The sequence below is a fragment of the Hippichthys cyanospilos genome, chromosome 9, assembly GCF_059441005.1.
Source record: "Hippichthys cyanospilos isolate Australia breed blue-spotted pipefish chromosome 9, RoL_Hcya_1.0, whole genome shotgun sequence".
Lineage (NCBI taxonomy): Eukaryota > Metazoa > Chordata > Actinopteri > Syngnathiformes > Syngnathidae > Hippichthys > Hippichthys cyanospilos.
In genome coordinates this window covers 22,087,292-22,104,122 of record NC_142377.1, presented here as the reverse complement: position 1 = coordinate 22,104,122, position 16,831 = coordinate 22,087,292, and the positions used below count along the sequence as shown (strand labels likewise).

At 41.0% G+C, this 16,831-nt stretch overlaps 1 protein-coding gene and 5 non-coding genes across 6 annotated transcripts; 5 read left to right on the top strand and 1 right to left on the bottom strand.

Moving 5' to 3' along the window:
* Window positions 1-450: 450 nt before the first annotated feature.
* Window positions 451-16,689, bottom strand: LOC148419481 (protein kinase C delta type-like). Its single transcript, XM_088423094.1, has 17 exons — window positions 16,510-16,689; window positions 11,564-11,694; window positions 9,848-10,117; window positions 7,500-7,668; window positions 7,205-7,236; window positions 7,024-7,109; window positions 6,288-6,417; window positions 6,092-6,192; window positions 5,155-5,236; window positions 4,637-4,737; window positions 4,114-4,287; window positions 3,740-3,831; window positions 3,601-3,663; window positions 3,385-3,523; window positions 2,387-2,575; window positions 2,115-2,243; window positions 451-2,032 (listed from the first exon to the last, which is right to left on the bottom strand). Exons 2-17 carry the CDS (start codon window positions 11,670-11,672, stop codon window positions 1,865-1,867), a joined length of 2,034 nt encoding a protein of 677 aa, XP_088279220.1. The 5' UTR covers window positions 11,673-11,694; window positions 16,510-16,689; the 3' UTR covers window positions 451-1,864.
* trnae-cuc (transfer RNA glutamic acid (anticodon CUC)) lies at window positions 5,372-5,443 on the top strand. Its single transcript has one exon. It is a non-coding gene; the product is annotated as a tRNA-Glu (tRNA).
* On the top strand, window positions 10,827-10,898 carry trnae-cuc (transfer RNA glutamic acid (anticodon CUC)). The gene has a single exon. It is a non-coding gene; the product is annotated as a tRNA-Glu (tRNA).
* Window positions 11,196-11,267, top strand: trnae-cuc (transfer RNA glutamic acid (anticodon CUC)). The gene has a single exon. It is a non-coding gene; the product is annotated as a tRNA-Glu (tRNA).
* Window positions 13,529-13,600, top strand: trnae-cuc (transfer RNA glutamic acid (anticodon CUC)). The gene has a single exon. It is a non-coding gene; the product is annotated as a tRNA-Glu (tRNA).
* Window positions 13,954-14,025, top strand: trnae-cuc (transfer RNA glutamic acid (anticodon CUC)). Its single transcript has one exon. It is a non-coding gene; the product is annotated as a tRNA-Glu (tRNA).
* Window positions 16,690-16,831: the final 142 nt, after the last annotated feature.

Here is a 16,831-nt window from a genome sequence, read left to right as displayed (position 1 = left end):
GAAAATGTCACATGACCAACACGTGAGCCGTGATTGGTCCCTACCCGAACTTCTACAGGTGATGTCATTTTCAGTCGACAGCAAATAGAAACGTGTGTTTCAAAATGTGTTCAGTTAATCGTCCTGTAAATAACAATAAATTTATACGATCTGTGTTGCATAAAGATATTGCGACTTTGCCCAATGTTATTCCCTATTGTTCATACTCTATGGCTCCTAATAAATACTTAATAACAAGATTAAGGAAATATCTGTTAGATTATGACATAATTCTATCCAGTTAAAAGTTAAATAAAAAAAGATTAAAAAAATATAGATGTGAACTGCAGAATGTATCATTTATTTTGGCGTTGTGCATCTATGAGTTTATTTTGGCAGAAATTATGCGATTTTGTTCGCAATACTTTTGAAAAGGATGATGTCAAGGTAGAGAAAATGCACTCAAGAAAATGGATAAAAGGAATGTTTATTCATAGTTGGAAGTACATGCATAATTTAAAAAAAAAAAAAAAAGTACAGCACATGAACGCATTCACTCCATGGATGGATTTAGATCAATTTAGGTCAAAGATCCCTTTGCTGCCATTGACAGCTATGAAAGTCAATATTCATATTAACTGGTATGGCAGTGAAGGAGTTTACTGTATGTCCACATTTGATGATGATAAAGTTCCAAGTGACTTTCCTTCAATGCTCATTGCAACTCTTAACACGACGTTAGGTAGAACCATACTATTTCCCCAACACTGATTTTCACCATTGAGTGTGCAGATAGAAGGAAAACTGACAAAATAATTTAATTTGTTAGGACATTTATGTATTTACAGTGTGCAGCTTTCCTACAATATTTTCAGGATTAAATTCAGTGCAGGATGTAAGGATATGACTTAGTGATTAAATTCACAGTAATGTGGAATTTTGTCTATGCCTCCATTTGTGGCAGTGATGGATAAATGATGCTTCATGAAACAATTGCGGTGTTTTTGTTTACTCCTCTAGATGGCACTCTTGACTTAAATACGCCAAGGAAATTGAATGCATTTCCGGTGCATTAGCATTCATATTTCACACAATAGCACCATCTAGAGGAATTAAAACAATATCACGTGTTTCCCGAAGCTTCATTTTCTCACCTTTCATCTGTGGAATTATTATTAGTGTCCATTTGAGATAAGGAGAGAGAGGAGTGCTCTTATTTTGATCTATCAATAACTGTTCACAGGATGTGCTACAAATGATGTGTGTGAATGTATGTTTTGTTTTTGAACATCAATTTCAAGATACAGTACGTCGATGATTGGGTTAGAGGTGATTACATGGTCAAAGTAACACAAATGTTAAAAAAAAAAGTTCACTTTTTGATTATTGTTACATGCAAAACAGGTCCCTTCGTGACATGTATAGTGTGTTTTGTTATCCTCTGGTAGAGGTATTTGGTAAAATTCAAAAATAGGTTTGAGCTAGTGATGGCCAAATGAAGCTTCATGAAGTATTTGGGATCTGTTTTGACTCCTCCAGAAGGCACTCTTAGTTCAATATGTTTCCACTGCACTAGCCATATCTTTAAACTAAGAGCACCATCTAGTGGAATTTGAAACAGTCAAAAGTGCTTCACGAAGCTTCATGAAGCACTCATGAAGCACTCATGAAGCTTCACGAAGCTTCATGAAGCACTTGGGATTAATTTTGACTCCTCTAGATGGCACTCTTGGTTCAATACGTTTCCACTGCGCTCGCCATTATGTTTAAACTAAAAGCACCATCTAGCGGTGTGAAAAAAATCCCTGGTGCAGCATGAAGCTTCATTAATCCAACTGGAGCTTGTCACAGAGTGCGAGTGTGAGCGAGGTCCCGGCGGAGCCACTTAGCCTTTCGATTTGCTTATCAGATGTTCCAGTTTGGGGTTGATAAAGGAAAAGCCGGCAAACGCCGACTGATCCATGGAGTCGATGAGGTTCTTGTCGGTGTGGGAGAGTCGCGGCTTTTCGCTCAGAAACTCTCTGTCAAAATTACTGCAGTCGCTTGGAGATTTCTGCGGACGGCGGGAATTCAGTTATGCCGAGAATACAAGTGCATGGCCGCATTACGTTTGGGAGCAATGGAACGGTACCCACCACTTTGGGTCTGAACGGGGGCTCCACTTCTCTCTTCTCCAGGCGGGACCAGTCGACGGTTTTGAAGAAGGGCTGTAAACGGATGTCTTTCACCGAGTTAAGTCTACGAACGGGATCTCGCTCAAACAACTGCGGGCGTGTAAGAAAGTGCGGGAAAACAAAGTTAATTGTCTATATATATAAAATGTATTCATGTACAAACATGGAAAATTGTATATCGATATATATCTTTATCTTAATATTATAATACAGACCCTAACTGGTGCACTGACCATTTCAAGCATTTTCCTGGCCTCCTTGGTAATCCAGCGAGGGTAATGAGGCGTGTCCGAACGGATGGACTCAAACAGCTCGTCCTCATCGTCGCCTTGGAAAGGTGACTGGCCGATCAGCATTTCATAGACCAGCACGCCGAAAGACCACCAGTCCACTGAGAAGGTGTACTTCTTTCCGAGGAGAATCTGCCAGGACAGATGGATGTGTTAGAAGGATTCTGGCTCTTAAGATTAGCAGGATGTTTGCTTTTATCTCAGAACTCTGACTTTAAAGACAGAATTTGGGAATTTCGCTTCCATCTCAGAATTTTGAAAAAAAAAAAAAAAAAAAAAACGAGCCATAGTCATGCCCCAAATAGAAGGCATGGCTTAAGTCTGGAAAAACGTCCCCGCACATGCGCCAACGAATATCATATTAAGATCATTTTTTTTCATTTTCCTAATTGCAATAAAGAAAATAACAAAATATTGGATGAGATTAAAAAAAACAACAATGAAAAAAAAAACATGAATTGACCAATAACATGGAAAAAGACAAATATTGACTACTGATCACGTAAAAGGCAGTCATCGTAAACAGAGGTCCCCAACCGCCGGTCCATGGAACAACTGGTACTGGTCCGCATGGGTCACATCCAAAATAAAGATGTTTTGGAACTGATTTAGTCTAACAGTTCATTCGTTTGTGCTTTGTTTTGCTAGATCTTTGTTTTTTGGCGCCGCCTCTGGCTGCTGTTGATATTACATTTTGTAGTGAGCAAGGACGATGACGCGCCGTCTCCCTGTGAAATCTGGCCCACGAGTGTCTGTAAGCTGTACTTTGTTTGCAAGAATGTTGTCATTTATGATGCCCAAAATGAGTTGGTTTGGTGATCCAAAAACTTGTGACAGTAGATAACATGCTAGCTAATGTTAGCATGTTAAATAATGCTACCTTGTATATAAGTGTCTGTGGTGGGGACCCTTGATGTAAAGGCAGCGTAAACTAAAAATACCTCAGGCGCAATATAGTCGGGCGTCCCGCAGAAAGTGGAGGCTTGGACGTCCCCAAAAACGTTCTCCTTGCACATGCCAAAGTCTGCAATTTTGATGTGTCCGTCCTTGTCCAGCATCACGTTATCCAGTTTCAGATCCCTGCGGATTATGATCAGAATCCTTTCGATCAAATCCAATCCATGATATTTATTACGTCCCTCGAACAACTCTTATACCTGTAGATAATTCCTTTTGTGTGGAGAAACTGGAGTCCCACTATTATTTCAGCGGCATAAAATCTGAAGGCGGGAAGAGAAAATTGACACCATTTCACGCAATTCAATGTTTTAGCGGATTATTATCGATGGCGCTTACGTGGCTCGGCCGAGATCGAAGCGGCCTTTCTCTTGGATGTGGAACATCAAGTCGCCTCCGTTCAGGTACTCCATCACAAAGAAGAGGTGTTCCTGAGGAAGCGTGACATCATCAGCTCATTGCCGGAGGCAAATGAATGAACACCCTCGTGCAGTACGTGTCCATTTTTTGGTCATTATCTTCCACGTCATTCTTGCAGTATTTTCGCGTGGCCAACTTTGGCTTTTCGTGGCAGAAAAAAATGCATTCAACCTTACACTGGCGCTGCATTCACTGACTGCTCACAGCGTGGGAAATCGGAAACACGCTTCACACACTTAAGGGAGTGGAGAAAATACTGCACAAGGATTTTGAGTGTGCTTCCACTCGCTCACTTTGGACTGGAAGGTGGAATAGAGGTGCGTGAGGAAGGGGTTCTCCCAGGCAAGGGAAAGGACTCTCTTCTCCACCATGGTGCACTCTATGTCGTCATCCATGAGAACCACATCCTTCTTGAGAACCTTCACGGCGTAGTACTCGCCTTTGCCCTTCAGCTCGGCCAGCAGCACCTGAGGAGCCAGAGGAATTAATGAGACCCATTAGAACAGCACGGTCATATTGTTTCTATGAAGTTCTCAATAGTGACGGACAAATGAAGCTTCATGAAGCACTTGTGATTTTTTTGTCATTCCCCTCGATGGCGCTCGGTTTAAGGATAAAAGGAATAACGCATTTCCGCTGCAATAGAATGTACCTGTAAACAAAGTTGAAGAGTAAAAAAATTAAATAAATCACGAAGCTTCTTTCAATGATGTCCCGTTTTTTCCGCGCTATAAGGCGCATCGGATTATTCGGCGCAGCTTGAATGAATGATCTATTTTCAAACGCATTATAAGGTGCATTGTAAACCCCGCCCACCTTGCCAAAGCTGCCTTTGCCCAGAACCTTGTGGAAGACCAGGTGGTTGACGGTGAGGTGCGACCGCTTGACAGAAGGTGCGCTCGTACCGTCGCCGCTCACTTTGTCGTTGTTAGATATGAAAATTTGCAGGTCAGAATGAATACACAACAACAACAAGCTGGATTTAAAAAAACAAAACAAAAAAACACACACAAAAAAGTTCATCCTTAATTTAATGTGAAAACACATGTGAGTTACTATTATTGAGTATCAATATTATTCATTACTTATGTGTCCGATCTATAAAGGTTTGAACTCTGGGAGTTTTTAAATGTGAAAAAAATGATCATTCCCGTCTGAGAAAAGTGTATAAATAGTATTGGGAGAGCTTTAACAGCCTTGAAACGTGTATAAAATTTGTAAAAAAAAAAATCAAACAAAATAAAGATTTCAACGCTTTCTCCGTAATTTTAAGCACTGCTGAAAACGGCTGAATAAGAGCACGATTCTTTGAAAGTGTAATGACAACATCTTACCAGCAGGATCTGCTCCTGCTTGTATGGCTTGGTAGATCCCGATATCTGCTGTACTGGAGCTATCAGACTTCTTCATGGATTTCTAGAAATAAAATAAATTGTCATGTTCTACCAACTTTGGACTAATGTCAAATAAACGGTCATGTTCAACAAACTTTGTATTAAAGCAGTCAAAATTATGTCAACCTATTGTACAAATGTTGCAGCAATGACAGCGTCCCTGGTGGTCTAGTGGTTAGGATTCGGCGCTCTCACCGCCGCGGCCCGGGTTCGATTCCCGGTCAGGGAAAGACTTTTTATTTTATAAAAAACGATTTCACATATTTGCGTTTCACACTTACTCATAATGCAGTCCGCACTAATGTAACTGTACATCACTAATAATATCATCTTCTTGTCTTCTGGGGACATTATGTACAAGTTAACTCTAAAATTGTGTCTGTGTGTGTAATTCCCTGCACTGATTGGCTGCTATTGACCCGTTTCTTTTTTTTTTAAGTATTTTAAAAAGTACGTCTGTTTTAATACTGTTGGGGTCAAAGCACTTTTGCTCAAGACAAATTTTCCCCATTGGACAATAAAGTTAATCTTATCTTAAAAAAGTATTCCTTATTTATTAGTATTAGCTATTGTGCGCGTTCACAATTACATTTTACATAATAACAATATATAATTTTAACTCATTCACCTCCAGCCCAATAAAAACGGATCATTGACGTCATTAGCAGTGAATGTTAAATATTTTTCCGCTAATTTACATATTAATCCCGTAATTTGCTGAAACAAATGCATTTTTGCGCTTTGATTTATGACAATAACACATCGTGAAAAGTAGAATAAATACATCATTCACTCCCGGCGCGGTAAAAATGGATGTTTGACGTCTATAGCCGTCGTTGGCGGTGAACGAGTTCATTCTATGTTGCGTGGCGCAAACCTGCGAGACTTGAGACAGAACTTCAGCCAGGAGCTTCTGGTTGATCCCGCACAGATTGGCCACTTTTCTCTGACAATAACTATGAACGTTCATGCCGCAATCTGATATGGAAAAACACAAATGACGGATTAGTGAAGTTGCAACGGGAGCGTAATATCACAAGAATTTTTTTTTTTTTTTAATTGACTGGCCTCACCTTCACATTTCAGGCCTTGTTTGTAGAGACCCCACAGAAGGCTGCCGCAGTGGTCACAGAACGTGGGGCTCCTGTAGTTATTCGACTTGAAGCGATGCGGCATATCAATTTTGAAGCGCTCTTTCTGGAACTACGCACAAACGCAATTATTTCTAAGGTTACCTGAATGCAACAAGCAGATCGTTTCAGGGACGTCTCACAAGGATAAAAAAAATCGTTCAGTTAGGTTTGGAATGCATTGTGTCCCATTATCAAAAGTCATTTAGATACCGTATTTTCCGCACTATAATTATTTTAAACTCTTGATTTGTCTTTGCATTGGTCTAAAGAATTTTTCAATTAAATCAAGAGGTATTTTTCCCCCCATTCGTCAATCTGACATCTGATTGTTTTGTTGACGTTCCTTTGAGCACAGCTCCATCAAGTGGGTGCATAAAGCTACTGTAGCTTCTATTCTATGTGCCTCATAATTCTGTGCACCTTATATATGAAAAATACGGTATATATATTTTTAATAATTTGAAAATGAAGCTTTATGAAGGATTTTTTTTTTACTCCTCTACATAGTGTGCTCTTGGTTTCAAGATGAAGTCTAGTGCGATGCAAATGCACTATTTGCACTGCAAGAGGGCCATCTAGATGTGTTAAAATACACCACAGAAGCTTTTAATTTATCGCTATATTTGGGACACAATTGACAATGTAATTGAAAACCGGGGGCAGATCCAAACCTCACCATGGTGTCACGACTGTTTGCTGCAGTTCCGGTGCACCTGCCGATAATCTTTTCGATGCATTTCTTGTGAATTGCTGCATTGCATTCTAAATGGAATGTATGAAGAAATATTTTGAATGTAATGTGAAGTACAATGTACAACAAGATCAACTATTGTTAGCGGTAGCGGGGAAATACTTACGTCTGCATTTGTAGCCTTGCTTTTTGAGACCCCTAAATGGCACATAAAAAAAAAAAAAAACAAAAAAAAACTGTTGGATCAAAAATACGAAATCTGACAAAAAAAAGATCAAAATGAATAACCCATAAAACAGCCCTTTTTCTTTTAATGAAAATCAAACGAATCAAAACAAGCCAACCTAGTGAAGTCCCCTGGTGACTAAATCTTGGAACAATAAAATTCCTCATCCTTATTCCTTCCTTTCGATCTTTTTTGTGTTTTGATACGCCGGCTTATCTTAGTTGGTTGGACTCACCAGAGAAACTCTCTGCATACGGAGCAGAAAGTTGGCTGGTGGAAAAAAGTGGAAGTAAACTCGTGGTTCTTGATGATGTGAACCTTGGGCTGCTTGAAAGCTCCCCTCCTCCTGTTCAGGGTTACGAGGCCATCCTCGGGAGCAACCCTCACAGATGGTGTGTTCTGGCCTGAGGGCAAAGACAAATCAGTCAAATAAATAAATAAATGGTCATCTACTGAGATGAAAAAAAAACAAGATGCATTTCGCTGCGCAATTCCACAGACGTGAGAATAATAATAAATAATAATAATAAACTTTGGTCCTGACAAAACAGGAAATACATATAAAATATGAAAACTATAATCCTAATCATAATGGGGCAGTATAAAGCATATTATTAAGAAAATTCTTGGGGTGAGTTCCCCTTTAACCAGCATGTCTCCCCATCAGCGTGCCTGCGTGAACGTGGACAAAAAAATTCAACCGCGAACAGGCAGCTGCCGCGAGTCAACTGCGTGGGGTCAAAAGTCACTTGGGGAAGAAGGTGAAAGAGGCGTGAGAGGGGTAAACAAAGCGAGCAGAAACCAAGGCGATAAGGAGCGTGGGCGGGTGAATGGGAGCATGGGAGCACTTTGTAGGAATAGGAGTTGCCCGAAAGAGACTGCTGATTAGACCGAGAGGTGGAAAGAGGAAGAAAAAAAAGGTTGAACTCATTTCCTCTTTGCTTTCGAGTGACGGCTGCTTGTGCTTAGACACTTTAATGGACTTACAGTAGCTAAGAAAGCAGGGATACGGGGAAAGTCAAAGGAAGAGGGAGAGGGATTAAACAAGAGGGAGAGAAAAAGGGAAAGAAAAAGCACAAAAGAGGGCGAGAGAGAGGAGATGGATAGTGGGGAACAGAGAAAGAGAGAGGAAGCAAAAGAAGGAAGGAGAAAGCGAGGAGAGAAGAGAGAGGGAAAGAGCGAGCGAGAGAGAGGAGAACAAGAAAGAGGGAAAGGGAGAGGAACAGTGAACAGGAGAGAGGAAGCAAGAGAGGAAGAGAGAGAGAATGAGAGAAGAGAGACGTAAAGAAAGAAGAAGAGATAGAACGAGAGAGAAAACAAAAGGGAAAGAGAATAAACAAAAGAGGAAGAGAGGGAAAGAGAGAGCGAGGGAGGAACGAAGAACAGGAGAGAGGATGCAAGAGACGGAAAGAGAGAACGAGGGAAGACGAGCGAGAGGGAGAGAAAGAATAAGAGAGAAAACAAGAGAGGGAGCCAGAGAGAAAAACAAGAAAGGAAAAAAGAGACGGATAGATAGAGAGAGAGGGGAAAAGGAGAATGAGAGAGGAACAGAGAACCGCAGAGGTGATGCAAGAGAGGGAAAGAGAGAATGAGAAAGGAAGAGAGAGGGAATGGGGGAGGGAGAGAAAGAACAAGAGAAAAAATAAAATAGGAAAACAGAGAAGAAGACGAGAGAAGGAAAAAGAGAGAACAAGCGACCGATGGAGTGTGAGAGCGGGAAAGAGAGAGAGCGAATGAGAGGAATACAGAAAGGGAAATCCAGAAAGAAAATGAGAGAGGAAGCAAAGAGAAGGAAATTGAAAAACAACAGAGAGGGAAAAAGAGAGCAAGAGACAGGGAGAATACGGGCGAGCGACAGAGAGAGAGAGAGAGAGAGGAACAAAGAAATGGAGAGAAGATGCAAGAAAGGGAAAGAGAAAGGGGGAGAAAGAACTGGACACAACAAGTTGAAAACAGAATGAAAGACAAGAAAACGGGCAAAAGAGAGCAAGAGACAGAGTGTGTGAGAGCAGGAGAGGGAGAGAGAACAAGAGAGGAAGAGAGGGGAAAATAGAGGGAGAAAATGAGAGAGGAGGAGAAAGCTAAAGAGTTTAAGAGAGAGAAAGCGAACGAGGAAGCGAGATAGTGGGAGAACAAGGAAAAAGGAAGAGCGAGAGAGAGATCTGTTCTCACAAAAAAAAAAAAATGTTGCCTTTCAGGAAACATGGAGCGCTGGCATATCGCTGATAAAGTCCAAAGTCCGACCGAAAAGCGAGCACCCTTCCCCCAACCAAGGCCTTGTCTCATAAAAACGCTCTCTGGACAAGTGGAATTGTTGTCACGTTCAAGCTAAGCAATTCGCACGCTAAGCCACAAGGGACGTTTGTTTTTGGTCTGTATGTTTTGACACGATTAAGTCCTAGTGTACTCAGCGGAGGACATTCTGGCCTTTCCAATGTTTGGAATGACTATTTTAAATAAATAATAAAATGGACCGCAGAGATTCATGGATTATCGGCAATTATTATCGATAAATTCCCCAACGGATTGATCGCCGCACCGGCAGTGATTTGCGTTGACGCGTTTTCACCCGGTCGAGCTTACCCGCATCGGAGTCCTCCAGGAGATACTGTAAAGCAATCTGGACCCTCCCGGAAGGCATCAAGTCCACCCAGAACTCGGCGCGGCCGTTGTTGGACTTTTTACAGCGTTCCGCCAGCACCGACACGCCAACGGTCGCCTTGGCCAAGGCGTCCTCGGCGCTCTGCATCAGAACCACTTCGATAACACGGCCCTCGTAGATATGAGCGTCAAAAGTGGACTTCCACGATGGATACATCGTGGGCTTCTTCTGAATCAATGTCTTTCCTCGCTCTAGAGGGAAATACAACAAAAGAGGTGTGGGAGGAAGGCGGAGTTCCTGGATGGATCCCGCGCAGGCACGGGGAGAAGATGCAAACGCCACACGGGAAGGCTGGATTTGAAGTCCGACATTGAGAACCACTGCTCTAACCGATGGACTCTTAATCGAATCAGCCGGAACCGTCGTAACTTTTACATGATCCTCTCTTAATATTCCTCGGACGTCAGTTCAGTCGGCTCGCTTCTTTTGCTGAAAATATTGCCGGAATGACCTCAGCTAACACGAGCTGTTGTAAAAATACGCATCTGTAAAAATGCACATCTGTGCATCAAAACTCGGCTTATGCGGCTGACTAGATCGATCTTCCTCGAATGGCGTCAAAAAAACAAACAAAAAAAATTGAATTTTTAAGTTACCATTTATAGGACAAATCCATACTTTAGGGCTTCATTTTTGGGGAAAGAAGCGTCTTATATTTGGGGATTTATGGTACGTTTTGTACTTTCACAGCTAGTCTAATTTTTCGGTTTGACAAATCAACTATTTAAATGCAAATTAAAAACTGGCAGCTGTCAATGCAGATTTGAGAGCGGGGACGGTTCCATGTTTTGATTAGTACTCAAGGAACCTAATCAAGCAAATCCGTTTTAAGATCCTCAGCCCAGAGGCAGGGCTATTTTTAGTATGGCTGCATGAGGAAGGCTTGGCAGGACAAGCATGTCCCTGGTGGTCTAGTGGCTAGGATTCGGCGCTCTCACCGCCGCGGCCCGGGTTCGATTCCCGGTCAGGGAACGAGTCCTTTTTCCAATTTGTTGAGGTCCTTTAGGGTTTTAAACTACCCCATCACAAGGGAAAAAAAATGACAGTCAAAGATCAAAAGGTTGGTCTCTGGTGGTCTAGTGGCTAGGATTCAGCGCTTTCACCGCTGCGGCCAGGTTTTGATTCCCGCAGTGAACGGTTTAATCCTTGCAATTTAAACAATTTTATCATCTTTGGATTCTTTAGGGGTTTAAATCAATCACCCTGTTAAACGCAACTTTGTGGGAAAGTGAAACAGCCGCAATAGGGGGTCAAAGTTCAACACTGAAGTCCCTGGTGGTCTAGTGGTTAGGATTCGGCGCTCTCACCGCCGCGGCCCGGGTTCGATTCCCGGTCAGGGAAATGACATTTTTAACCCTAACATACTGCATTCAAAACATTTTACCATTTGGTTCTTCAAACCAAAAAAAGACTAAAACATAAACGATAAATATTCAGTGATATAAGATAGTGTCAACCATCGTTAATTAGAAGAGAAACTTGAAATTAGGGTGGCACATGACATTTTTTAAATTTGAGGTTTCTAAATGACTAACACATTAACAAAAATAATTATTGATTCATTGATTCAATAAAAAAATTGACACGCAGGCAAAAGCTGAGTCTTTTATGCCTCTAGTAGATTTTTCTGCACATACCCGTGCTGACAGACTCCTTCATCTTGATGGCGCAAATGGGGGGCTCGGAAGGCGGGGGCAGTTCACCCATATCGTATGCGTTGAACGCGATGCGTAGGAAGGGCGCCATGGCGGCAGTTCACCTCAGCCTCCTAGAGAAACAGCAAATTGACCATTTGATTTCGCAGACACCCACATTACAAAAAACAAACAAGGAAGGCAGCAGACTGTCATCAGACGAGAACAAGAGAGGAAGTAGAAGTTTCATAGTCTCGACTACTTTGGAAACGACCTTGTAGCTACAGCCAGTGGAAAACGCAGTTAATACGCATGCGAGTGGGTGGGTGGGGGGAGGGGGGGATTAAAATTAGTTGACATTTCACATTTTCACTTTTTCATCTATCTAGCTATCTAGCTAGCTAGCTAGCTATCTAGCTAGCTATCTGGTAGATATTAAATCAGGCTAGAAGCTTCCTTTTACTCTTCAGTTTACTCTTTTTCTAGAACAAGCAACTGTTTTTTTTTTTTCCCAACAGATTAGAATATAAAGACTAGAATAAGGAATGTTTAGTTAGGTAGCTATCGCTCATAAGATATTTATTTAGCAAGCAATTGCTAGCTAGCTATTGGTTACTATTTAAATAGCTTAGATTGTTTGGGGGTATTTTTATTCTTATTCTACCAAACCAAAATGTTAACAGTTTTAACTGTTAAATTGTCTCATATGCTATAAAGGCTAGAATAAGGAACGTTGAGTAGCTACAGTATAGCTAGCTACATCTTTATCTAGCGGGCAATAACTAGCTAGCTAGCTTGTTTGACGTTTTGGCCATTTATTCTTTTTCTACCCAACCAAAATATGAAAGCCTTTTACTTTGAAATGATCTTTGTTTATAAAGCAGTCCATGTTAATTTACAGATGAAGATATGGTGTTTTTTACATATGAGAATAGAATAAAGTCACAAAATTTTGTCTAATAGATGTAATACACTGAAATTTGTCCGGAGAGGTCAAGAGGACGGCGAAGCGCTCCTGTAACAGTGGCTTCGTTTGAACACATAGCCACAGTGGAGTCCAACGCAAACATTGTAAAAACACTTCATGGGCTTCTGCTGAATTCTAAACAAACAATCGAAAAAAATTAACACCTGCTACTTTAGAGGGGGGAAAAAAAGAGAACTCTGTGTCCCCTCAGGGAACGGAAAAAGTCAGCATAGTACATGCAATTGGGGAAGGGGCAGGACAGGAAAACATTCTGGTGAACCCAAGACTAAAGAAAACTTGACGGCAGAACATTGCTCCTCAATAACGTGTGTGTGTTCCTGCAAAGTCAACAACTTTTCTGGGGAATTTGAATGTCTGATACATGTTGCTTTAACTGGCCATGTGATATATTACACAACAACCTAAAAAAAATCATAGTCAGAACTTTGGATGTACCACAATGGAGATATAATGTTAAAAAAAATGTTTAAAAAAAAGCATTGGTATGCATTACATCGCTGGAAATTGTTACTGGACATGAGCACAAAGAAAACCGGTCTGACAGGCTAGCTAACTACGTTGACAGTCGCTCATTTGTACATCTGAAGGAGCCATGACACGCAAAGCAGCGCATGCCGTAAACAACATTCTTTCAACAAACGAGTCTTTTACAAGTCTTTTGTGCTAAAAGCACTTCATAATCTGCCACAGAAAACTTGGAGTGGAATGTTTCGCTTGGGTTCGCTGACCTTTTACAAATTGAAAGTGAGCTCCGGTTTATTGATAATGGGAAGGGCGGACAGTTTGGGCCATCATTTTAAAATGAAATAAATGCGAGAAGTATCTTTAACCCTTGTGCAGTACCGTATTTTCCTACGGATTATAAGGCGCACAGAATAGAAGAAGTTACCGTCGTGGCTGATGTTACGTATGCATCCACTTGACGGAGCTACGCTAAACATCAGAGATAAATATTCTATTACATTGCAAAGCAGTATTCATCCCTGATGGTCTAGTGGCTAGGATTCGGCGCTCTCACCGCCGCGGCCCGGGTTCGATTCCCGGTCAGGGAATCAATCTTTTAAATACTTGCAAATTACGTTTAAAAAATATATATATTTTACCATAATTTTATTAATGCAAAGAAAGATTGTCCAATGGTAAAGACTATGAATACAATAAATATAAGATATTCGGTAATACATTATTTAGGAGACTGTAACATAAGGAGATGGACAGTGCAGACGAGCGCAATGATTGAAATTAGGACTGCAGCTAAAAATGATTTAAATAATCGATTCATCTGGCAATTATTTGATCATCTTTTGTGTTTTTTGGGGATGAAATCAATCACTCTGAGAAAAGCAAATACATTTTTCTAGCAAGTGGAACAGCTGTAAGAGGAGGTCAGAGGTCATACATCAAGTCCCTGGTGGTCTAGTGGTTAGGATTCGGCGCTCTCACCGCCGCGGCCCGGGTTCGATTCCCGGTCAGGGAACTTAGGTTTTATATTCATAACATCATCAACACCCTTCTTTAAAATTGATCATTGTTTTCCAAAGCAAATATTTCATCTCGATTCAACACAATGACAATCGGTCTACTTTATTAGGCAGAAAATATTTCCAACCAAAAAATGGATATTCTGAGATTGGACAATTTGACGTTTCTAAACGTGTGCTATGTCTAAACAAGGGCGGGTGCATGAAAGATTGACTTCCATTCCTTACTTTGAATTGCATGTAGGTTATATCTGTGTTGTAAGTGTGGAAACACTGCCATCCAATGGCCATAGTTATCACTACAGTGTTCAATTGGCTTATATCAGCTCCAGGATTTGACGCTAAAATTAAAGGTGCGTCCTGGATACAGGTGCTTCATATATTTGGGGGATTACGGTAATAACACATTTATAAATAAGTGAAGGCTATTTTGGATGTACCTTACAGTATCTACTTATCCCACAAGAAAAAAAAAATAATAAATGCACCTTCAACGTGCTCCTGGACCACCGAAGCAAAAACCGTATGGAAAAATGTCCACAGCCATCAAGCGTTTTGTTGCAGCAGAGTGGTGTGTAATATTAGCACCGGCAAATAACCTTGAACAAAGCAGCCTTTAATGAATTTCAGCGGCTTGACCGAATCCGAGCCCTCCCTTCGTTAACTAAGCAAGATTAACGTCCAACGTGGGCTCTCCTCGCCCACAGGCGACATGCGCACGCGCGCGCCCAGAGGTCAACAATTTCAGTCATTTTGTCTCAGGAAGCAAGTACAAATAATAGACTTCCATGCCTATATTATGTTTCTGACTTGCGTGCTCATCTTTTGTGACAAGGTGTCAAACCTGATATACCAGCAGAGCAGGAATCGTTTTTTTTTTTTTTTTTTGCCTGCACATCAACAGCGGTGCGCAGGAATACCTTTCCACACGGCGCCTGCCGCTAAACGTGTGGTCGAATCACAACACAAGTCTGTAGACTTTTAATTCATCAGCTGTTTTTGGAGCCTCTTTTCAGCAAATTCCTGAGACTTTTTGAAACGACTTTTTGTTTGACTCAGAAAAACATCTTTTAAAAAAAACGTTTTTAGGGATTGAATGAGTTAATGTCGCACATGGGCGACGCAGATGTCCAGAGAGCATCCTCAAAGGACGATCCCACTAGCTAATATTGACAGTGCCTGCAGGCGGATAGTATTACTTGTCCTCACAAACACTGCGCTGCTTCCAAAAGCGCAGTGACAAGCAAAATTTACGACCAGGGCGTGACCTTAAGTGGGAATCATTGAAAACATACGGTCACAGCAAGGTAACGTGGTCACAAGCTACTGTGGTTAAACACCAAAGAAGAGTTTTCATTTTTGGATTAAAAAAACAAACAAACAAAAAACAAAAACATGTTCTCAAGTTAATTTGTGTCCACTGTAGTGGACATTTGTTTTTGCTCCTAATCTTGTAGCTCGTTTGGGCTACCCTTCTAAGTCCTGATGTGCTCAATAGAGGACACCCTGGCCTTTTCTATCATGTTTCATATGCTTTATGAGCATTAAAAAAGTCAACAAAATTACACTAAAATACCCGCTGTAACCGATATCGGCAAAGTAGACAATGAACAATTTGTTTTGTAGAATTTGGTAATTTTTTATTTTATTTTACTTTATTTTATTAAAAATAAATACATTAAATACGTTTGGAGGTCAAAATATCAAGAAAAATACTGAGGCAAACCTACAATAAATATGGTCATAAAAGAAAATCCATGTTGTAGAGGCTGTATATTATGAAGCTGCTATTCTTTTGAAGGAAGGAAAAAGAAACAAAGAAAAATAGCGACGCAAGCCCGTGATTAAAAAAGTTATCCTCATATATAAAAATCCGCAACAGCGTGAAGCCGCGCTAACCAGACCGCGATGTAGCGAGGGAACACGGTAAACTACAGATTTGATGGACCATATGAGAAACCTTTGGGGCGATTACGGTTAAATTAAACTTACAGACCAGTGGTAAACTCGACTATTTAAGTGGTAGTGAGCAAATAAATGACCACAGATAAGAGACGAAGTTTGAACTTCCGCTTGATTTTAATTTAATAGGTCTGATGTGGCGTACACTTAATTTATTGTAAAGAGTAAACTAGCGTCACTTACTCGGTTGCCATAGGCTACAACCTGGCGCCCGTGGCTATTTATAAAACTTTTTTTTTTGTCCTACTATGTTTTACATGAAGTTTAAAGGGCCCTTTGTCGAAATTTGACGGCAAAATATTCTCACGGATTTGTTTCGTTTCAAGTGCAAAACGATGACGCGAAAGTGCCTTTAGTCACCAAAGGCAAGCCGGATTCGGCTCGTTTACCTGCGTTCATTTGCAAATAGAAATAAAAACAAACTCTCGTAGCTTTTTTTTTCTTTCTGCCGGTGTAAATAAACGACAACAAGCACGCAGCGACCTTGACGTTAGTTCCGCAAGAAAATTGTGACTTACCGTTTCCGCCAAAGTCGCAAAGTGTCCTCTCGAGTGCACTTTCGTCCTACACACACTTTGTAGTTCTTCTCCGCTGCTTTCAGAGTGTGTATTCGAATGCGTTCGGCGCAGCCATAAATTGAGTGTGTGTGTGTGTTTGTAGTGTGACTGATTCCGTGTGTGAGCGTTCTGCTAAATGCTGCCAACACACGGTGGCTTTGAGCGACATCCAGCAACGAACCACAGTATGACGTCACCCAGGTGATTTCCACCTTCAACGTGATCTCCTCTTCAGCAAACAAAGACTTCAAAGCACGCAAAATGTGTGTGTTGACAGAAGCAA